General features: G+C 37.7%; 2 protein-coding genes across 4 annotated transcripts in view; one reads left to right on the top strand and one right to left on the bottom strand.

Annotated features, from left to right (window-relative positions):
* Nucleotides 1-24,350, bottom strand: part of LOC149034710 (supervillin-like) — a 122,275-nt gene that overhangs the window by 27,512 nt on the left and 70,413 nt on the right. The gene's annotated exons all lie outside the window — the stretch shown is intronic.
* LOC149034719 (uncharacterized) lies at nucleotides 996-23,420 on the top strand. Its single transcript, XM_089194465.1, has 6 exons — nucleotides 996-1,189; nucleotides 4,442-4,593; nucleotides 5,079-5,240; nucleotides 5,501-5,578; nucleotides 15,641-15,708; nucleotides 16,909-23,420. The coding sequence occupies exons 2-6, from the start codon at nucleotides 4,497-4,499 to the stop codon at nucleotides 21,136-21,138; spliced, it is 4,635 nt and encodes a 1,544-aa protein (XP_089050591.1). The 5' UTR covers nucleotides 996-1,189; nucleotides 4,442-4,496; the 3' UTR covers nucleotides 21,139-23,420.

The following is a 24,350-nucleotide window of genomic DNA, read 5'->3' as shown; positions in this document are numbered from 1 at the left end:
ACTTGTATATACAAGTTTAAGGTTTCTATACACTTCTTGACTGGAAGCTTTACTTGTATATACAAGTTTAAGGTTTCTATACACTTCTTGACTGGAAGCTTTACTTGTATATACAAGTTTTAGCTTTCTATACACTTCTTGACAGGTAGCTTTACTTGTATATACAAGTTTAAGGTTTCTATACACTTCTTGACTGGTAGCTTTACTTGTATATACAAGTTTAAGGTTTCTATACACTTCTTGACTGGTAGCTTTACTTGTATATACAAGTTTAAGGTTTCTATACACTTCTTGACTGGAAGCTTTACTTGTATATACAAGTTTAAGGTTTCTATACACTTCGCGTGTTTGTTAACAAATAAGAGTCAACTAAGCGACATGGATAAATTTTTTCCTTGCCAAGAAAAACTGTGACCCCCCCCCGTTGCGAATAAAACAGGTTTGAGCCTCCCCAATTTGTAAAAAATTGACTGATGACCCTCCCCTCCGAAGCCCCGTCCCACCCCCGCATAAAAAACGTACTTTCCCTTAGAATCTCACGATCCAATGGAATGCTCCATTTGTCCTGATAGACATTAATAAGCTTATTCTCCTTTACATCTCCTTATTTCTTCCGATTTTCCGCACAGCAGCTGATCTTCGAAAGATCATCAGACTGAATACCTTCTCTGAACATACTCGTCCTCTCATTCTCAGTCAAGAAGAGGTCCTCACAGAGCTTGAATAGATCATAACCATCAGTGTCCTGCGCGATTTCTCCCGCGAATTTCACAGTCAACCTGTCAACAAGAGCTCTTGCGACATTGTTCACGATATAAACGTGTGAAAAATAATGGCAATTATGACTTTAAAAGAGTTTCGTAAAATAAATACCTGCTTTAGAATTTATTTATTTTGAACGAGTGCGTGACACGATATCGGCAGACCGCGTGAGAACTCGTAGGAATGGAGGTGCTTCGTGACAAAAGTCACGCACTTTCGGTTTCAAGCTTGCACAGAGTTATGGGCCAGGGGACTCCCCCTTTCGTTTTCACAACGCGCAACTGAGATTCTTCGTTTTCTAGCAAAGGTTTCGACTCTCTCTTCGTACTTTCTCAGTCTTAGTGACTTTTTGTGAAACATTTCTATGGTGGATTGAGGAAGCAAGGTCGTAAAACAGTCAAACGTGCCTTCCATTTCCGCGACAGAGGTAAGAACGCATGGTTGTTTCAGATTTTTGAATGTAAGGTAAATACTTTTATTTCGCGTTTCTCAGTCAAAATTTCTCCTTCAAATGCTCTTAATCTGTCCTAATTTTCTCTGATTTCCGGCAATGAAAGACGTTCCTGCTGTTAACTGACGAGGATTGCTAGCTTTTATTTGATTCTGGCGTGCATTAATTGTATTGCATGACGCTTAGTGTTACTTGTAAGCTAATTGAGCTGAGCTTACACGAATATGTTACAACTGTCGAATTCCCAAAAATTCTCAGCCAATACCCGGCATTTACCTCTAAAAAATAATTAATTTGGGAGAGTTACAAGAAATCTCCAAATTATCAATTCGATTTAGTGCAAGCGCTGATGATCGTAACACTTTCAGTTTCGTTTGTGTGTCATATGCATGTGGAACATGCACATCGGAAAGTGTTTTGTGCTAGCTTTCATGTCTGGATTATGTGTTAACTTAAATTGCTCCCGTATTTGAGATGCATTTAATCAAAAAGCGATAAACATTTCCAGCGTATTTCATGTGTTTATGTTCATTATTTTATATTTTGAAAGTAATTTTTTCTTTTTGATAGACTGCTTTAAGATTGTCCTTCCAAACTGTACTGTTATACTGATTTCCTTGTTAAATATTGAGACAAGTTGATTTTTCTTCAAATGTCAGCTGGTGATTTAATGGAAGCGTCCTTTCAATTAACCGAATTCCAGTTTTAGGAATCCAATTCATCAACTGATAATGATTGAATGGTATCTGAGAAAAGTTTTACCTTTTGTCATCTTCTAATCAATATATGATCAATCAATGACCACATTTAAACTAGTTAAGTTCTGCATGTGGCTGCACGCATCCAACTATGTGTCTGGTGATAATTTATGTTATCACATGGCAAGGCTTGAAGTAAATAAAAAGTTCTGATTGGTCCTTACTTGGTCAGGATTTTGCCATACACAGCATCCTTGCACCATACAGACAACCACAAAACATGTAAATTCAAAGCAAACTATAGTTTAGCCAAAGTGACATTAGTGCACAACAATTACCTTGCTTTCTTGAGCTGTACTGGGGAATATTGGCAGCATGCCATTTCTTTACTGCTGCAATCTTGGGCCTATATTCGCTAGTAAAGCTCTGGTGCTTAGCTGGGTAGTTAGAAGTTAGAAATGGCTTTTGTAAAAGTAATTTACACTGTACATGTATCTCTGGCTATTTTGAATTCCAGTACAATTGATTTCCTTGTTACTCTTTATTGAATTCATTTGTACATGAAGACAGCTAGCAAGGATTATTTGATATTTTAAAAACAAGCCATCTTGATTATTAGGAGAATTAAAGTTAGCATCAAAGACAAATCAATTTTGAGCACAAAACAATGTAAACACGGAATGAATACAAAAACAATCAGTGAAATGTACATATACTAGTAAACCACAAATGTCTTCACCTGTACCAAATTGAAATCCATTTCAACATACATCAGCATGCATAAATGTACTGTAAATATTTCACTGTTTTTCCAGCAATAAGTGTAACAGTTGAACTAACAGTCTCACCAATATGAATATGGGTGTCAGCTCAACTGTAGGAAATTGAATTAAAGAAATATATCTTTTATAAGTTTTGACCGGTAATCCCTATTTAAAAATCAGATGAGAGAATTTTTCTTTGGTGTTGTAAAATTTGTTTCCTATGAGAAAGGATTCAGCATAAACTCTCCCCTCTTGTGGAAACATGGTGGTCTTATGATTAGTGAAGTTGACTCATGGTCAAGAGGTCTGCATTTGGAGTTTATATGAAATAATTCATATTTGTACTGCGGTTGTAGATGAAAGTGAAATGTGATCATCGCAGTAAATTTTCCAATTTAAGCAATTGGAAAGAAGAAGCCTGAAAAAAATCAGGGCTTCAACGGGATTCGAACCCGTGACCTCCGCGATACCGGTGCGATGCTCTACCAACTGAGCTATGAAGCCACACATTGGGAGCGAGGTCAATTTATTGAGTTCATATCTTCCCGTGCAGTGAAATGATGTGGAGTTTATATGAAATAATTCATATTTGTACTGCGGTTGTAGATGAAAGTGAAATGTGATCATCGCAGTAAATTTTCCAATTTAAGCAATTGGAAAGAAGAAGCCTGAAAAAAAAAAAAAAAAAAATCAGGGCTTCAACGTTGAAGCCCTGATTTTTTTCAGGCTTCTTCTTTCCAATTGCTTAAATTGGAAAATTTACTGCGATGATCACATTTCACTTTCATCTACAACTGCAGTACAAATATGAATTATTTCATATAAACTCCACATCATTTCACTGCACGGGAAGATATGAACTCAATAAATTGACCTCGCTCCCAATGTGTGGCTTCATAGCTCAGTTGGTAGAGCATCGCACCGGTATCGCGGAGGTCACGGGTTCGAATCCCGTTGAAGCCCTGATTTTTTTCAGGCTTCTTCTTTCCAATTGCTTAAATTGGAAAATTTACTGCGATGATCACATTTCACTTTCAGGTCTGCATTTGTAGCCTAGCCTGGCCTGTGCTGGACTCGGGGTCAAGAGGTCTGGGTTTCAGTCAATGAGTTATGTTCTTGTGCAAAACACTTTATTCTTACAGTGTTTGTCTCCACCCAGGAGTATAAATGGGTAGCAAAAATTAGTCAGGGAAACCTGATAAAATGCTAGGGGGTGGAGGGGGGGAATAATGGGGGAATGGACTTGCATCCTGTCCAGGGTTGGGTAGTAATACTCCCAGTTGCTTCATGTGAGGAAGCCAGGATTAATTAAAGCTCAGGTCCTGGATGGCCTACTTTTCAAATCCAGATGTGACCTAACTACCCATCACCTCTTTAGTTTAAATGATTTAATTTGCTACTGTTACAAATTATATAAACTTGAAACACACAGATGTTGATTTTTGCTCAATTTATTTCAGTCAATTGGGAATGTCTTTCGTAAATCTTGAAAGTTATTGTAATGAGAAGTGAATTAATGTTCATTTACATATTAATGCTTGTTTTCTTCAGTATATATATATATATATATATATATATATATATATATATATGTATGTATGTATCTTTTGTTCTTTTACTGCTTTAAATATGCTATTAATATTGATTGCTTGTGATTTTGTGTCTATGTATCCCTCCCATTCTCAGAAGGGAAAAAATATTTAGTTTACAATTGGGTAATTAATGTTGAGCTAATTTTTTACCATTTGCAACCATCTTTTTTTCAGGCCAGGATGACTTAAAACAGCAACTTTTTGTAAGAAGCATCCCCTCACAGTTGCTATGGCTAAAGAAAGAAGTCCAATTAAGGTTCCATCTGAAAATGAAGACTTACCTGATGAAGAAAATGCTCCAGATTTTGATGAGGACACTTTACGAGGTGAGCTTGGTTCAACTTTGGCTTCAGTCATTGTTAAAACATTTTCTTTTCCACCAGTTTCAAGAATGTAAGCAGATGTGGAGAAGGATATTTATACACTGCATGACCACTTTAAAGGATATTTGGCCAGTCATGACTCTCTTCTATGATTACAATATGTTGTTCATTGACTGAGAGGATCTATGACATATTTGTTATTTTCTTTTCTCAAAGTTCAAAGCAAGTACACAAAGTTATAATAAGTAAAGACTTTATTTGATCATCATATAACAAGGGGGGAAGGGGGACTGCACACATCCTCCAAGCTTTTCAGGGGATGGGTCAAGACAGGCAGGTGCAAAAGTGGCAGCTGGCACTAAAGGAAAAATCTTCAGATTTTAAATCTCCAGATCTTGGCAGCTCTGCTTATGCACTAATTAACTACAACCACAGGTAATTATTAACTACAACCACAGACTTTGACACAAATTATTTTTTCTTTGCAGCCACAGCTGATGTTTATAGGAATGAGGGTAATGAGGCCTTCAAGAAAGGAGATTTCATCAATGCGATTCATTTTTACACCAAAGGAATTAAAATGAACTGCAATGACAAAGAACTGAAGGCCAAACTGCACAACAACAGGGCTATTGCACATTTTAAACTTGGTAAGATGATGAGAGCTTTAACATGCATTTTTTTTCTATTTTGAAGCTATTGAGTTGTCAGTAGTAGTTTTCTGAAAAAGGTGATAATTTTGAAAGCATGCCCGGAAAAATTTACATCTTATCTTGGCCTCTCAAATATACAAAGAAGTATCCTCTTACCCCAGATATCAACGAGCATCACAAGTTTTTCCCAAAATTATAGTAATGGTAGTTGGTTTGCAACATGTATGGCTAATCAGAGATATTTATTTCAATAACAGGAAATCACCAGGATTCACTAAGGGATGCAGAAGCAGCCATTGGGTTAAATCCAACTTTCATTAAGGCAATTGTGAGAGGTTAGATATGTTAGCTGTACTATAATAATAATAATAATAATAATAATAATAAAAAAAGAACTCAACACTCTAAGGTTAAATGGAGTTCAATCTTGTCTCAATTGACTTTAATTAAGAGGTCGAGACCACCCTCATGTACATTTGAATCCAGTTCTTGACTGCTACGCCATTACTTTGCATTAATCATGATGAGAATATTATTTTGAGCTGGATGAACAACTCAATGCGGAATGCAAAGCAAAATTTCAGCATGGATATTTTAGTTCCTTAAGTTCAATGAGTCACAGGTGTCAGATATGTTAAGAGCATGTCCACGAGAGCACCGGGCAGTCGTGCTACATGCCATCTCACCGATGTCAAAGAAACTTTGCCAGTTTAAAGGGTCTACCCCAAAACTCAAAAAGACAAACTGGTTTCTGTTTTGGTTTTTTTCTGGGGGGAGATAGACCACCCCCCTGGTTTTTCTTAGTTTTCACTAAGGAAATCGCTTCAAATAGGTAAAATGTATGAAGCTCTCACTGCGATGGTATTGAACCAATTACTTTGAGGATTTGCACACATATTTTTACATCCTTAGTTAATGTCTGCTGCAAGTATCAGTCAGTTTGATAGACGGCTTGTCAATCAACAGAGGCAAATATACGACTGTGTTTTTAGACTTTTCGATTCATCCAAATATTTGACAACTTTGAGGTCAAATATCTCCCGTTGCCAGAAAGCTACAACACTAATCTTAATTACCCTTTATAACCCATTATTTCATCTCTGAAAATCATCAAAAAAATTTGGGCACTACCGTATTTTTGTCTTGGATGCCTTTTAAAATCTGCGACTGTGACAAGTATCTCCCAACTACACCTGTCACGCAATTCTTCCTCTAGGCGGTCACTTGACAAAATAAACCTACATTTTTTTGCTCTTTATACAAGATGATTGATCAAGAAAGGTGAAGAATGTGAAAAACTTTCGAGAAAAACTTTCGAGATACATGTAAAAATCAATGGGAAAATCGTAGCGTTTCTTTCTTCAGTCGTTTATTACTTTGAAGATTTGCTAAAAACATCAGATATGGCTTTTGTACGGCGCAAAACATTCATTAGTCTATAATTTGATGGTTTATCATCATCATTGCTCATTTTAGGAGATTTTAAAGTCACATGCTGCGTGTTGGCTGATATTACTACATGTTCCAGTGTGCTACAAATTCGGCTTTTGAAGACGAGAAATTCTGCGCTCTCGCTCGTGAGCAAATATCAATAGTTCTTTCGGACTAAAAACTGTGCTTCTATCCCGAAAATAAAATTCAAATAGTGTTGTCGTTGTCACTTACCGCCATCGAACATTTCCATGCAGAACTCCGCTAAGCTAACATCTGTTGTGTGACCCGAAGACTCTCCGTAGGAATTATTCAAGCGCGTTGTTCGTGCTATCTGCTAGATAACAATTTCAAAATAATTTGCAGCTCACTATGATTATTTACCTGCTTCAATCGTAAAATATCTGCATATTTTTTTCAAGCATTCTATTACTACATATAAATCTACATCTCTCTAGATCGAGTGTCGCCGGAGTTTAATTGCGTGACTTGTAAAATTTTCAAATAGGAATGAGCCAGCAGTAATTTGACGAGTAGCCTTCCTGCAAATTTCCCTTGATGAAATCCCAAGACAGTCAGTTGTTTTCGTAAGCAAAGGCAATAAATATGAAAAAAAAAAATTGAGATGCAAAAGTCTTTTTTTTTTTTTTAGCTTAATAGCAGCTGTACCCTCTCCTGCAGTCTTCGTCTAAATTTTGCAAGGTCCCTCCTTATCTTCTGCCTTGTTCGGTCACTTTCGAATTCTGAAGGTAAATCATTGGCAGCGGCCTCTCCGTCCCCATTCATATTTACAGAGGGGGACCTCATCAATGAGTCAATTTTTGTTACGGCAGATAACCGGCTAAAGTATCGAGCGATTTGCTGATGTATCAACCGGTCAGTCTTAGGCAACATTTCTGGCTGGTGTCGTCCCTTAAACTCGATATTTGGGAAATCACATTACAGGCTGTTGCCTTACTAGTTTCCTCCCTTGTCCAGCACACGTCTAGGAGATAATTCTCTGCTTTCTGAGAAAAGGTGGCTGTTTTTTGTGTTTTCCAAAGAGCCCATCCAAAGTCCTCTTGGCTAGTTAGAGATTGTTCGTCAGAATTTTTACCTGAGGTCCGACCTTGAACGTAGCCATCCCCTATAGAATGGCATGCCGGTCTTAGTCTATTTCCTCTTGATTTTATCCTAGGCGGAATTTTTTTGTCGGCCTCACTGTGTTTGTCTTTGTCAGGGTACATTTGGATGGCAGCCAATGACTGAAACGTCTTGATACATCCTTCTTTTAGCAAGAATATCTCGCTTTCTTGTTCCGTCTATGACGGATTAGGTATAGTTCTCGCGATGACCCGCGTTCAGAAATCTGTGCACGTTGCTGATAACCACCCGCTTCTACGATTAGTTTGCTGAAGGTTTCTAATGTGACGAGCCTAGTGAGACCCTGAGGTGCTTCAAACTGTGCCAGTTGGTCTGTGCTATAAACTTGTCGCAGTTCTTAAGTCAGAGGGAGGATCGCCCACCTCTATCTATGTGAGCGCCTCTACAGTACCTGCGTATCTCTAGCAATCATATGATATAAAGTTCATCTCAGTCACAAATCACCAGGTAGGAAAACTGATGTTCAGATAAGCGCTCTTCTTGCCCTTCTTCCTTATTCATTACCGGCTCTAAGATAGCGGCTACAGTACGCGTTCTATTTAGGTTTACAGTCACCTTGCCACCACCAGGAAGACTCGCCACCAGCTTTGATTTCTTCTGCCATCTGCAGATTCATCTCTCTCTCACTTTATGTCTCCGATTTTTATGAGGAGGATACTGGCATTTACGAACCCGAAGGTCTAAATCTCGCACCAAGTTGTGCACGATATACCCACGAATTTAGAGGTGTGAGCTGTTTCCGTCCCTGGCCAGCGCGAGAAAAATAACATTTGGTTCTACAGTTAGTTGCAAATGAACAAGACAACTGCACCATCTTGACTTTATCAATTCGAGTGTTAGATTAAATTGAGGGCCTTTTAGACACTCGATTTCTTATATGACATCACTATGAAGACGTAATACAACTGATACACCTACGCTACATAGGATTAAGAGAGGTTGTCAGTAATTTTCGAGAATCCGGCGGCAGAAGCAAAAATTCAACTTTTTTTTATTTGCTCCAAAAGGCCCTTTTAGTGAATCGTTTTCAAAAATAATATTCAAAAGTTCCAGCGAGTTTTAATTTTGAAAAATATTCGAAAGTTTGAAATCGGCCAAAACGTATCTAATTTGCATAATTTCTATTAGGCTTTCAGTGTATTTTCACAACGCTCGCACAAGACAACGAAAATGTATCTTGGATTCATTTTTTCGTAAGTTGTTTTTCATCCCTTGGAGTAGCTTTGTAACTATATTTCATCTCCAACTGGACTTTCTTTCGTTTGTAACCACCCGCGTAAAGTACACTATCTTTTCTATTCCGTTTGTACGCTGAATTTTGCTATATTTCAGACGACCATAACATCAAGGGTATATAAATGTATATAAAATAAAAGAGCTCTTTTCAACGAGAAATTCTTCGTGTTTAGCATGTAAAAATATTATTTTTGGCCCGTGAAAAGCGAGCGCGCCAGACCAAAATATACAGCGTGCATTTTCACGGAGTTAGGCCATTTTTCTTGCCGTACTCCTACTGCAAATCGCACACTATTGGGACAAAACTCGACGTGTTTGGTCTCTACTTCAGTTTTGATTCATCTAAATATATCAATTTTAACTTAAAAAATAACCTACCTTTATTGTTGAGTGAACAAACCACCGTTTTAGGTAAAATTTTAGAGTTGATTTTTCTCGAATGCTAAATAAACAAATCGCTGTTTACAAAGATACCAGCTCTGTCGACGTGTTTGTAGCTGAAATTAGCCTGTCGCATATACTGTTCTTCAATTTACAATCTATCCCACTGGCATAACTTTGAAGTAAATTACATGTAACTAGAAATGTGGTTGTAATTACGTGAGCGTGATTTAAATAAAATCATCGCACACATAAAATATTCGAAACATGTAGTTGTCGCATGAAAATATTCGCTTAATTGTGCGTGAACCTTGTGTGTACATTCGGTGTTTTGCTCGGTTGCTTTTATAGAATTCTACCACTGTCACTGTGATTAAAATAGTATGTTTGTGTAGTCCACCTCTTTAGATACATTTTCAAATCAACTGTAGGTTGGAATTCTGTTGGTAAAAATTGTCAAAGAAATCCGAGAAAAATGGCATGTAGCACCGGGCAGTCGTGCTACATTCCATCTCACCAATTTCAATGAAACTTTATACAGAACAAGAAAGCGAGATATTCTTGCTAAGAGGAAGGATTTATCAAGACGTTTCAGTCATTGGCTGCCATCCAAAAGCATCCTAACAAAGGCAAACAAAAAGAGCTGACAAAAAAATCCGCCTATGATAAGATCAGGAGAAAATGGACGAAGACCGGCTTGCCATTTTAAAGGGGGTGGCTACATTCAAGGTCGGACCTCAGGAAAACTTCTAACGAAACATCCCTAACTAGCCAAATGGACTTTGCATGGGCTCTTTGGAAAACACAAAAACCAGCCACCTTTTCTCAGAAAGCAAAGAATTATCTCCTTGACATGAGCTGGACAGGGAAGGAAACTAGTAAGGCAACCGCTTCTAACAAGGCAGAAGGCAAAATTTAGACGTAGACTGCAGGAGAGGGTACAGCTGCTATTAAGCTAAAAAAAATAATAAAGATCTTTGCATCTCACTTTTCAAAGTTGTCAAATATTTGGATGAATCGAAAAGTCTAAAACTTAAGTCGTTTATTTGCCTCTGTTGATTGACAAGACGTCAATCAAATTGACTGATACTTAAGGTGGACATTAACTAAGGATCAAGAAAAACCGGAGGGGTGGTCTATATCCCCCGGAAAAAAACCAAGACAGAAACCAGTTTGTCTTTTTTAGTTTTGGGGTAGGGATTGAATATAGTTCTCGCCATGACCCGCGTTCAGGGATCTGTGCACGTTGCTGATAACCACTCACTTCTACGATTAGTTTGCTGAAGGTTTCTAATTTGATGAGCCTAGTGAGACCCTGAGGTGCTCCAAACTGTGCCAGTTGGTCTGCGCTATAAACTTGTCGCAGTTTTAAAGTCAGAGGGAGGATCGCCCACCTCTATTTATGTGAGCGTCTCTGCAGTACCTGGGAATCTCTAGCAATCATATGATATAAAGTTCATTTCAGTCGCAAATCATTAGTTAGGAAAACTGATGTTCAGAAAAGCGCTCTTCTTGCCCTTCTTCCTTATTCATTGCTGACTCTAAGATAGCAGTTACAGTACGCGTTCTATTAGGTTTACAGTCACCTTACCACCAGGAAGACTCGCCACCAGCTTTGATTTCTTCTGCCATCTTCAGATTCACCTCTCTCTCAACTTTACGACTCCGATTTTTATGACGAGGATACTGGCATTTACAAACCCGAAGGTCTGAATCTCATACCAAGTTGTGCACGATATTTGAGGCATATCGTGAAATCGCGGCCTTCGTAATCTCCAAATAAGCCAATGCGCGCTAGAATAAGCTTCTTCTCGGAAGAAACGCATATTTAGGGTACATTGACGTCTTTCAAATGTTTTTTTTATGCTGTACACCCACGAGTTTAGAGGTGTGAGCTGTTGCCGTCCCTGGCCAGCGCAAGAATTGAGACCTTTTTGGACACTCGATTTCTTATACGGCATCACTATGAAGACGTAATGTAACTGATACACCTACATTACATAGGATTAACAATGTCTGTTGCGCTGTTGCGAGAGGGAGGAAAACATTACCGGCAGCGTAAATTCTTTAAGAGTTTCAGAGACTTTTCAGAGATGTCTCTTTGGCTGTCACAAAAAATTGACCCTCTCTTAAATTTACTGGGAAAAATGAACTTACAAACTCCTTACAAACAATTTTGCTTTTTCCTCGGGCTGTTATAAAACAGATCATAAATTGACCAGTGAATAAATTATTTTGAAGCATCGTTCGGAATTTACCTTTTTTGCGTGCAAATCAAGGGTAGACAAAGTTTATAAAACATTTGACAAGAATTTCATGGGGTTCACCTCGATAATTTTCTTCGGCCAGAGTCAAGACACACCAAGCAAAGTGACATCGCCCTCCAGTAAAATAATTTTCCAAAGAATAAATGTGGCGAGCGTGGGGAAACGCACGTTTTTTTTCATTATTGTGATCAAAGCCCAATGATGTACCTAAATTGGTACTTACGGTATCAAACCATTGATTATGACAGGGTGAGCTTAATTTTTCTGTCGAGGTCGACGTGACTTCACATTAGAAGCGTTTTTAAAACAAACTATTGAGCATCACTGCACGAACTGAGGAAGTAAAAACTTGTATTTATCTCCCACGCATTTCGTCTAACAATAGTAGACTTCATCAAGGAGTTTTACAAGTAGGGTAAATAAGCTTTCTCATATACAAATAGTAAATAAGTTGTCTCTTTATTGAAGCCAGTGGATATAATTCGCCAGGCGCGCTTACCGTGTTATACATGCGTGACATTTTTCGGACGTTACATGTACGAGTACGTAATCTGTTTGAAGGTCACAGATTTAGAGTAAATATTTGACCCCTCGACGTCACGTAATGTGTCTAGTTTACAGAGGTCTTAAAAAGCTTCATTACTTGGATTTGCCTTCTGCGCGTAGAGGGCTACAAGCGAATTTCTCGGGTGTAATTGCTTTTGATTTCTCAACTGATGTTGTCGCAAACACAGCTTTTGGGAGTCACGAAACAAAAAACTTATCAGGACCTAGTTTCATGTACTAATGGAAGTAAATGGCAAATAAAAACATATTCTCTTGAGAAGTAAAGTTATAAATAACAGGGGTTCTTTGAAACAAATTGTGATAGAAAAGGTTTCAGTTCTGGTCAATATTGACTTTTCATAGCCTACTTCCGAATCTGAGGGAACGCGCTGAGGGAATAAAAAAAACATACATGTGTGATATTGCAAGGAGAAGAATAAAAACACAAATAAAGAAAAAGGAAAAAAAATAGAAACTCGTGTTGCAGTGCGCAGATATCTTTTGAGCTAGACCTACACACTTATGCCCGGCACCACGCAAAGAAACTCGAAAGAGTGCTGTATATGAACTTGTTCGCACGTGCACGCAGGAATGGCCATGACAATCAGCGAAAATAATAGCAAATGCAGATTATATTTGCAGTCAAAAAACAGGCAAATAAGATAAAGAAAAATAAGATAAAGGAAATTATAATAAGATAAAGAAAAAAAAACAATTTTTACTTCTCATGAAAGGTCACGCAGTTAGGCTACAAATACTATTTCTACGTGGAATTTCTTGATGGTGGAAAGTGGAAAAACCATTCTCCAGTCTTATTTTCCGGAAACATGGCGCAGTTAATGAATTTTATGGGGCTATTGATATTTCCTATAAAATAAGGGGGCAGAGTTTCCCGTCATCCGCGTTCTGGAAAAGCCGAAATTGTTACACTCGGGAACTTGTACGTCAACAAGCAGGCGACATGTGAATTTTAAATCTCCTCTCCTGTTACAGTTTCCTTATTGTGAACTGTGCGATAATGATAATACACAATCTAATTGTAGACTAATGAATGTTTTGGTTTTTTACAAGTGCCCTATATCCTGATTTTAGCAAATCTTTGAAGTAACAAACGACAGACGAAAGAAACGCTACGATTTTCCCATCGATTTTTCAGCTAAAAACACGTCAACAGAGCTGGTATCTTTGTAAACAGCGATTTGTATATTTAGCATTCGAGAAAAATTATCTCTAAAATTTTACCTAAAACGGTGGTTTGTTCACTCAACAATGAAAGTAAGTTACTTTTTAAGTTAAAATTGATATATTTAGATGAATCAAAACTGAAGTAGAGACCAAAAACGTCGAGTTTTGTCCCAATAGCGTGCGATTTGCAGTAGGAGTACAGCAAGAAAAATGGCCTAACTCCGTGAAAATGCACGCTATATATTTTAGTCTAGCGCTTGCTTTTCACGGGCCAAAAATAATATTTTAACATGATAAACACGAAGAATTTCTCGTTGAAAAGAGCTCTTTTATTTTATGTACATTCGTATACCCTTGATGCTATGGTCGTCTGAAATATAGCAAAATTCAGCGTACAAACGGAATAGAAAATATAGTGTACTTTATGCGGGTGGTTACAAACGAAAGAAAGTTTATTTGGAGATGAAATATAGTTGCAAAGCTACTCCAAGGGATGAAAAACAACTTATGAAAAAATGAATCCAAGATAATTTTTCGTTGTCTTGTATGAGCATTGTGAAAATGCACTAAAAGCCCAATAGAAATTATGCAAATTAGGTACGTTTTGGCCGACTTCGAACTTTCGTATTTTTTTCCAAAATAAAAACTCGCTGGAACTTTTGAATATTATTTTTGAAAACGATTCACCAAAAGAGTCTTTTGGAGCAAATAAAAAAAAGTTGAATTTTTGCTTCTGTCGCCGTATTCTCGAAAATTACTGACATCCTCTCTTAACAATGTCTGTTGCGCTGTTACGAGAAGGAGGAAAATATTACCGGAAGTGTAAACTCTTTTTAAAAAGAGTTTCAGAGACGTTTCAGAGATGTCTATCTTTGATCGGCTGTCACAAAAAATGACCCCCACTTACATTTACTAGGAAAAATGAACTTCCCAACTCCTTGTTGAAAAAATTGGAATTCATTTGACCGATACGCCGGTTGTTTCAATTTTTCTTTTTCCTCGGGCTGCTATAAAACAGTTCATAAATTGACTAATGAATAAAATGTTTTGAAATACCGTTCGGAATTTGCCTTTTTTTTTCTGCGTGCAAATCAAGGGTAGACAAAGTTTTTAAAACATTTGACCACAATTTCATAGAGTTCACCTCAAGCAAATTTTCAAAGTAATAAACGACTGAAGAAAGAAACGTTACGATTTTGCCATTGCATCTCTCTAAACGTAAAACTTTACATTCCTACAAAAAATCTCGAAAGTTTTTCATATTTTTTACCTTTCTTGATCAATCATCTTGTATAAAGAGCAAAAAAATGTAGGTTTATTTTGTCAAGTGATCGCCTAGAGCAAGAAGAGCGTGACATGTGTAGTTGAGAGAAACTTGTAACAGTCGCAGATTTTAAAAGGCATCCAAGACAAAAATACGGTAGTGCCCAAATTTTTTTGATGATTTTCAGAGATGAAATAATGGGTTATAAAGGGTAATTAAGATTAGTGTTGTAGCTTTCTGGCAACGGGAGATATTTGACCTCAAAGTTGTCAAATATTTGGATGAATCGAAAAGTCTAAAAACACAGTAGTATATTTGCCTCTGTTGATTGACAAGCCGTCGATCAAACTGACTGATACTCGCGGCGGCCATTAACTAAGGATGTAAAAATATGTGTGCAATTACTCAAAGTAATCGGTTGAATACCATCGCAGTGAGAGCTTCATACATTTTACCTATTTGAAGCGATTTCCTTGGTGAAAACCAAGAAAAACCGGGGGGGGTGGTCTATCTCCCTCCGGAAAAACTAAAACAGAAACCAGTCTGTTTTTTTTAGTTTTGGGGTAGACCCTTTAAATTGGCAAAGTTTCACTAAAATCGGTGGGATGGCACGTAGCACGACTGCTGGTGTTCTCGTGGACACGCTCTTAAGTCACTATCTGGCTGTTTTAAAAAGAAGCATCAGGACTTAACTAACTCTTAGTGTTTTTGTGGGAGTTGTTGATCCCAATTTAAATGTTCTTGGAAGTTTTAATTGTCTGTAAAGCTAAATAAATCTAACTGAAACCTAATAGGGCCTGTTTATTCTTTTCCGTTTAGTTTTTTTGTTTTGTTTTGTTTTGTCTTTTTTTTTCTTCTGGTCTGTAATGATTTCAATGGTTTCAGCTTCTTTTCTCAGAATTGAGCTACAGTAATAGTATGCTTCTTTGTGTTGTTGCCTACAGGAGCCACTGCTTGTGTTGAATTGAAGAGATTTGAAGAAGCAATCAGTTGGTGTGATAAGGGACTAGTTGTATCCTTTGAAGGAATCTTTCATTTTTAACCGTGGGTATAATGGAAATAGTTTCCATAATTTGATGTTTCAAGGGAGAAAATACAAAGAAGGGTATTAATTATGATGGGAACTTGTCAGCTCACATACTTTAAGTGTGTCTTATTAAGAAACGTAGGAAAAGTTATTACCTCATGACTTATTAAAGATATTACTCATTTTAGCTAATTTGAATTAGTTATACTATCCATGCCAATAACTGGTACATTAGTTTAGATAACCCTTTAATTCAGAGACCAAGTTTGCAATTATCCTTACTGTTAACCGTACGATTTTTGTAATGTTAGTTCAAAGAATTCAGCACTGGATCAACTAATTATCCCCAAATTGATATTTTTTTACTCTTAACACTCATCTGATTGATATTGTATTGCTATTGTAAGGAAAAGTTCTCTCTTGGTCACTCATGGGAGTTATGGGAGTTAAAGGGTTAAAAGACTAATATTCATCCAGTTTATACATGGTACGTGGGTAGATGATCTCTCTAAAACAAGCCAGAACAAAAAGCTCGGTAATGTTTAGATATCTTATGCAGATTTTCTTGCCTTCGACCTTTTTCCACTACTTAGAGACTCGGAAACTTTCGTCCTGCTTTCCTATGGACAAATAAAAACTTTAAAGACACGTATTGGTGTTGTAGACTCATTTCTTCCACTCCTGTAAAACATTCGTCTGCTGTTAAAGCTATATTAATTTAAAAATTGAGCAAGTGCTGCTCAGTTTTTGGAAACTAGGGATTAAATTTAGATATTTCGCGTTAAATTTTGAGGCTGCACACTGAAAAAAGATTTTTTGAAATGTAAATTTACTTCATAACTGACTTTAAGGCTGAATGTTACTAAACCATCTATCTTTCATGCAAGCCCTCCTAATGGGCCATTTTATAGTTGTGTACTTAGTTGCCAAGCCTTTGATTTGGAGTAAAGCTGAAGATGACCTTGTTGTGATAGAGACCAGTGTCTAGAAACGATAATAACAAAGTAGTTTGCTTTAAATAGCAGCAATGTTTTTATTATAACAAGGTCACCCTTAGCCACACTCCTGTTCAAAGGCTTGGGAACCAAGCACGCAAATGTTAAAATGGACTATCATAAATCAATACGATCAGAAAAATAATATTTCTTTATTTTTTCCACATTTTTAACCCTTAACATAAAAAAGATTGAAAAAAACAATAGGATCTTGTTGTCATTAAGACTTCAGTCTGTCAGTGAAGTGGGAGATAAATCCATGGAGGAAAAAGATCCTATTAGTCATGACCATGGTGGTGCAAGTTCAGGTGATGTCAAGAAAGTCATAGATCTCTATAATCGGGGGGAAAAAGCCATAAAGTACCTCAACCTATATCTTAAAAAAGCTAAAGAAGTAGGAGACAAGCATGGGGAGGGTAACGCTTATGGCAATCTTGGCAATGCTTATCACCGTCTGGGTGATTTCAAAAAAGCCATAGAGTACCACAACCTACATCTTAAAATAGCTAAAGAAGTAGGAGACAAGCATGGGGAGGGTAACGCTTATGGCAATCTTGGCAATGCTTATGACCGTCTAGGTGATTTCAAAAAAGCCATAGAGTACCAAAACCTACATCTAAAAATAGCTAAAGAAGTAGGAGACAAGCATGGGGAGGGTGGTGCTTATGGCAATCTTGGCAATGCTTATATTAGTCTGGGTGATTTCAAAAACGCCATAGAGTACCACAACCTACATCTTAAAATAGCTAAAGAAGTAGGAGACAAGCATGGGGAGGGTGTTGCTTATGGCAATCTTGGCAATGCTTATTGCCGTCTGAGTGATTTCAAAAAAGCCATAGAGTACCACAACCTACATCTTAAAATAGCTAAAGACGTAGGAGACAAGCATGGGGAGGGTAACGCTTATGGCAATCTTGGCAATGCTTATTTTAGTCTGGGTGATTTCAAAAACGCCATAGAGTACCACAACCTAGATCTTAAAATAGCTAAAGAAGTAGGAGACAAGCATGGGGAGGGTGGTGCTTATGGCAATCTTGGCAATGCTTATATTAGTCTGGGTGATTTCGAAAACGCCATAGAGTACCACAACCTACATCTTAAAATAGCTAAAGAAGTAGGAGACAAGCATGGGGAGGGTAACGCTTATGGCAATCTTGGCAATGCTTATGGCAGTCTGGGTGATTTCAAAAACGCCATAGAGTACCACAACCTACATCTTAAAATAGCTAAAGAAGTAGGAGACAAGCATGGGGAGGGTAACGCTTATGGCAATCTTGGCAATGCTTATGACCGTCTGGGTGATTTCAAAAAAGCCATAGAGTACCACAACCTACATCTTAAAATAGCTAAAGAAGTAGGAGACAAGCATGGGGAGGTTAACGGTTATGGCAATCTTGCCAATGCTTATGACAGTCTGGGTGATTTCAAAAAAGCCATAGAGTACCGCAACCTACATCTTAAAATAGCTACAGAAGTAGGAGACAAGCATGGGGAGGGTGGTGCTTATGGCAATCTTGGCAATGCTTATATTAGTCTGGGTGATTTCAAAAACGCCATAGAGTACCACAACCTACATCTTAAAATAGCTAAAGAAGTAGGAGACAAGCATGGGGAGGGTAACGCTTATGGCAATCTTGGCAATGCTTATCAGAGTCTGGGTGATTTCAAAAAAGCCACAGAGTACCACAACCTACATCTTAAAATAGCTAAAGAAGTAGGAGACAAGCATGGGGAGGGTGGTGCTTATGGCAATCTTGGCAATGCTTATCAGAGTCTGGGTGATTTCAAAACAGCCATAGAGTACCACAACCTACATCTTAAAATAGCTAAAGAAGTAGGAGACAAGCATGGGGAGGGTAACGCTAATGGCAATCTTGGCAATGCTTATAGCAGTCTGGGTGATTTCAAAAAAGCCATAGAGTACCACAACCTACATCTTAAAATAGCTAAAGAAGTAGGAGACAAGCATGGGGAGGGTAACGCTTATGGTAATCTTGGCTATGATTATCAAAGTCTGGGTGATTTCAAAAAAGCCATAGAGTACCTCAACCTACATCTTAAAATAGCTAAAGAAGTAGGAGACAAGCATGGGGAGGGTCGTACTTATGGCAATCTTGGCAATGCTTATCACCGTCTGGGTGATTTCAAAAAAGCCATAGAGTACCACAACCTAGCTCTTAAAACAGTTAAGGAAGTAGGAGACAAGCATGGGGAGGGTAACGATTATGGTAATCTTGGCAATGCTTATATTAGTCTGGGTGATTTCAAAAACGCCATAGAGTACCACAACCTACATCTTAAAATAGCTAAAGAAGTAGGAGACAAGCATGGGGAGGGTACCGCTAATGGCAATCTTGGCAATGCTTATCACCGTCTGGGTGATTTCAAAAAAGCCATAGAGTACCACAACCTAGCTCTTAAAACAGTTAAAGAAATAGGAGACAAGCATGGGGAGGGTAACGCTTATGGTAATCTTGGCAATGCTTATTTTAGTCTGGGTGATTTAAAAAATGCCATAGAGCACATCAATCTACATCTTAAAATAGCTAAAGAAGTAGGAGACAAGCATGGGGAAGGTAACGCTTATGGCAGGCTTGGCAATGCTTATGACTGTCTGGGTGATTTCAAAAAAGCCATAGAGTACCACAACCTACATCTTAAAATAGCTAAAGAAGTAGGAGACAAGCATGGGGAGGGTACCGCTAATGGCAATCTTGGCAATGCTTATATTAGTCTGGGTGATTTCAAAAAAGCAATTGAGTACCACAACCTACGTCTTAAAATAGCTAAAGAAGGAGGAGACAAATGCTTGGAGGCAATTGCCTACTACTCACTAGGATCCGTTTTTGAGTTGCAAGGTGGACTGCCAAAAGCCGTTGAACATTACCAAGCTAGCATAAACTTATTCAATTCCTTGAGAGAACTTCTAAAATCTAAAGATGAGTGGAAAGTTAATTTTCGAAATCAGCATCAAATGGCGTATACGGGTTTGTGGAGAGTTCTCGTAGAACAAGGTAATGTAGATGAAGCCTTATTTGCTGCTGAGAAAGGACGAGCTCAAGCTCTGACCGACCTCATGGAATCCAGTTTTTGTGGTGGAACAAGTCACCACAAGGGAGAAGATGAAGATTTCACAGTTTTAAAAAACGTTCCATCAAACACTGTCTTTCAGGCAGTGGACAAAGCTCACGTCAATCTCTGGGTTGTGTCCGGAGGAAAGCAAGTTCAGTTAAGACAAAGTAAACTCAAAGGTTTTGTTTCAGAGAATAGTGGATCTAGCCAGTCCTTTGAGTCGTTCATGCTCGGTGTCTATACACAACTTGGTGTTTGTTCTAATGTGAGATGCGAGAATCGATCTTTAGATGCTTTGAGGGAGGGCCGTTCAAAAGTGGATGAGAAAACCAAAGAAGCCAACCCTCAACCTCACATCCAACAAGACGGATGCTTGAGCAGTTTGTATAATATTGTTATTAAGCCGGTGGCTGACTTGATTGAAGGGGATGAGCTACTCATTATTCCTGATGGACCCCTGTGGATCGCTCCTTACGCTGCATTGAAGGATGGTAATTCTAAATACCTGTGTGAATCGTTCACAATCCGAGTCGCTCCATCGTTAGCAAGTCTTAGACTCATTGCCGATTGCCCAGATGATTATCACAAAAGCAGTGATGCGTTACTTGTAGGAGATCCGTGGGTATCCGAGGTTACTAACAGCAAGGGAGAGAAAGTCCTCGAGCAGCTTCCGTGTGCTAAAGAAGAAGTAGAAATGATCGGAAAAATTCTGAATATCACGCCAATCACTGGCAGACAAGCCACGAAACGTGAGGTGTTGAAAAGACTCAGTTCCGTTTCCTTAGTTCACTTTGCGGCACACGGATGTGCGGAAACTGGCGAAATTGCTCTTACACCTGACCTAGACCGAATATCTACTGTGCCTACGGAGAAGGGGGATTACATTTTAACGATTCGAGATGTGTTGAATGTTCAACTTCGCGCCAAACTTGTTGTGCTCAGTTGCTGCCACAGTGGTCGGGGCGAGATCAAGGCCGAAGGTGTGGTTGGCATTGCGCGCGCTTTTATGGGGGCTGGTGCTCGGTCTGTTGTGGTGTCCTTGTGGGCGATTGATGACGAGGCTACTCTCCAGTTCATGAAATGCTTTTATCAACACCTTGCAGAAGGTAAACCTACAAGCAAGTCACTGAACCTGGCCATGGAAAGCCTCAGAGAATCAGATGAGTTCCACGAAATCAAGTACTGGGCGCCCTTTTTGCTGATTGGAGATGACGTCACTCTTGATCTTATGACTATTACGCAGTTCGCAGAACCACATAAACATAAGACTCGAAAGCGAAAACTCAACCATCTATTTACAGGTATTCCAATGAAAGTCCACAAATGTTCCAGTAATCAAGCCGAGTAAACATTCAGTTAGGCAATAGGGCAAGTTTTCTACGAAGAGAAATTACACCTCTAGCGAGCGAAATTACGATAAGCACGAAATAAGATAGAACTTACCGACTGTTTGGAGTTTAGAGTGACCATAACTCAACAATTTTGGTGAGCAAAATATGCCAGTACAAACTCGGCGACTGGTTCTTTTTCTACATAGCGCATGGCCGATGTCCTGGATGTTGACGTCAAAATGCAGGCAGGCGATGGGAGCCTCAATGGCAAAGGAAATAGAAAATTTGAATTTAAAATCACAGAAATCAAAAATTGTCTTTTTTTTTAAATCTTAAAAAGAATGAAAAAACGGCGCAGAAACGTAGAAGGTTTAAATTTTTTCTAGTTTGGCAATTTTTCGTTATTTTTCATTACATTTTACTTTTTTGTTAAATGGAACTTGAGATGTGTAACTTTACTTTGGTGAAGAAATAAAACAGTCTATTTTATTATATTTTGATCAGTGGAGTTGCCCTTTTTTTTCTTACCTTTACAAATATAAATGCTTGCGAAGAGAACGAAATGTAACAAGGCTTCTGTTACGAATACCTGCAGTAGTTGAAGGCGATTACGAGGTTTCCGTTTTCGCCAAACTGACGCTCGGCTCCATTCCTTTATTACAATTAGTTGTATGGGAAACAATTTAAACGTTTTTTCATATGCATCACCAGGAGCTTGTCCACAGGGTTTTATTTACGCTTATATTCTCAGCCTTTGATAAGTTACAAAAGTTGGCGAAATTTTAATTTGAAAAATTTGATTTGCAATTTTTGCAGCCATATGTTAATTAAACTTGGATGATTTTCCTTCATCATTAATTCCTTTGTTACAAGTTGAGATTATCTTTATTATTTCTTTTCAATCCATCTTAATGCAATCCAATTCTATCAGTGCCAAGATTGCCATTCTAAGCTTAATTTCAAGAAGTAAACATCAGAGATAATGTTATTGAATTTACTGACTATATTTTTGACATTAGACCTTCTTTTAGGGGTGTAGCCAGCTTCTAGTCCCGTAGGCCCGGCCTACCTTTTTTTTCTTTCGCCCTGCAATAATATGACTCTTTCAAATTTTGAAACAAAAATTGAAATTTCTTAGGGGACAGGTCTATAACAAGTAAAAAAGCTGGCTACAACCCTGTTCTTAATCAACTAAGTTTGGTCAATTTTAGTCTGTTTTATCGGATACTAATCTGTTTGTTTTTAAGAACCACGACAGAGAGGTTAAAAATTTTCCTTATAATCTAAACAAGGAAATAGCGAAACAGATTTCACTGTAACTGAAGTTTCCATAGCTGTAACTGTCAATGCATCTGAAATGGAATTAGTTGTTTGTAGTAGTAAAATATTTACTCCCGTAAACTAGAGAAGTAATTAAAACGAGCCATGTAGTCCTCAATGGGAATTATTTTGGTGAAAAGGTTCATGAATAGATGTAAATCTAATCCGTTGTTGGAAAGGTTCAGGGCTTCAGCATAAAATTTTCAATTTTTGAAAATTCGCTGTTATTGCTCTAAATTTACCTTAGTGGAATTTGAAGATGCCTGATAATGTCTTTCTTAGATTTAAGAATTTATACTTAGGTACTCAGAGTACGCTTTTTAATTAGAACCCGTTTTGTGCACAAACGTTTAAGATATACACAGCTGTTTTAGAAGAAAGTTTTTTAAAATCAATCTTAATTTTGCAGATTTTTTTAACTACCATTGGTATGTGCTGGTATAAAATGTAATAAATAACCTCGCACATGGTTGGATATGATGTAACGTAGAATTTTAAAAACGAGCTGGGACAGTTTTAACCTAGCGTGCTTTGTACAATGTCAGTGTAGTTCGTGTAAAGTGTTTGATACTATTTTTAAATACAGTTGAAGATAATTGTTCATTTACCTTAGTTTAATTAACTCATCCACTCCCAAGTTCTGAAGAAAAATTCTCCCATGAAATAAGAATGTGTTTCTTTGTTCCTTCATTCCGAGAATTTGTTGTTACATTACGTTTCTATCAAAAAATTATCCTCCAGTTTGGATTTTCTCAAATTCTTATTGACACCATGTTTTTCGGTGTATTAATTCTGTGAGGAGAATTTAAATTATAAAAAGTCTTGGGAGTAAATGGGTTCATTTCAGTGTCTCTTTTTAGTGCGGTTTTTACCTAATGCCTTTGACAATTTAATGCAGTTCCTATGGTACTTATTTCTTAACTTCTTTGTATAAGAGAAATATCCAGTGTATAAAATACAAAAACCGCGTTAATTTTCATTGTCTGTCTCCATATTGTTAGGATTCACGTGAGACGCAGAGAGAACAGGTCCTATGCCCGGCGGACTTCAATGCTTGTTTTGACCCGCGCGCACCAAGTTGATAATGTGTGCAGCTGACAGTTACTAACATTCCATGCTTCAAGCCCCCACCCACTCAACAAATGCCCGTTGTCTCTTTGATTGTATCTCTGCCACTGTCTATCGTTCTCCATATTGTCATACGGGTTTTGAACGCCAACGGACGTGTTCATACTTTTGCGCCTTTTTCACCTTTTTCCTTACACAAATTTTTACATCTTTTCACATTTGCGCATCCCTTTTTACTGCTTTCTTTTGTTCCTTAGGATTCGTGACATGAAGAAAGATTGGTGTTAAAAACATCCAAGGTTCTTGTCCTCCAGCCTTATTTAACGTTACTCTTTAAATGGCGAACCTTTTTTATGTGTATTTACACCATCAACAGAATTACGTAAAAAAGAAAAGCTTTGCTGTTTCAGTAATTGTTGAATGTTTTTAGTTTGAAAAAAGCACGAAATCTGCAAAAGAACAAAGGCAGTTTAAAAATTTCTTACGTGATTAACTTTATTTTCCTTGGCTGTATATATCTTTATCCTCCATGAAGTAAACACTAAATTTGCATTTGATATGTTCGAAGCTTAAGGTAATAAGAATTACATTTTTTTAATCGTTAAATGCAGAATTAAAAACATCTAATTCAAAATAAAAAAATTCAAAGTAGATTTAAAAGTTCAGTAGTTTTTCTTAATAATTTGTAATTCATATGTCAGCGTCCGTTCATCGAGATATAAAACGCGCGGGAAGTTTGGAGAGCATGAAAGATGTGTAAGAATTGCTCGAGGCGTAGCCGAAAGCAACTCTAGCTTCTTGTTTTATAACATTTTCAACCCGATGGTTTAACTGTTGTAAA

Source organism: Pocillopora damicornis, chromosome 14 (genome assembly GCF_964200805.1).
Source record: "Pocillopora damicornis chromosome 14, jaPocDami1.2, whole genome shotgun sequence".
NCBI lineage: Eukaryota > Metazoa > Cnidaria > Anthozoa > Scleractinia > Pocilloporidae > Pocillopora > Pocillopora damicornis.
Note: the sequence above shows the minus strand (reverse complement) of the source record. Positions and strands in the feature narration are given on the sequence as shown.

Excerpts from the sequence above, each read along its gene's own strand:
- LOC149034719 (XM_089194465.1), top strand. The coding sequence starts at position 4,497 with ATGGCTAAAGAAAGAAGTCCAATTAAGGTTCCATCTGAAAATGAAGAC. Across the intron at positions 4,594-5,078 it reads TGATGAGGACACTTTACGAG|CCACAGCTGATGTTTATAGG; the intron begins GTGAGCTTGGTT and ends TTTTCTTTGCAG. Across the intron at positions 15,709-16,908 it reads GGTGTGATAAGGGACTAGTT|ATTGAAAAAAACAATAGGAT; the intron begins GTATCCTTTGAA and ends AACATAAAAAAG.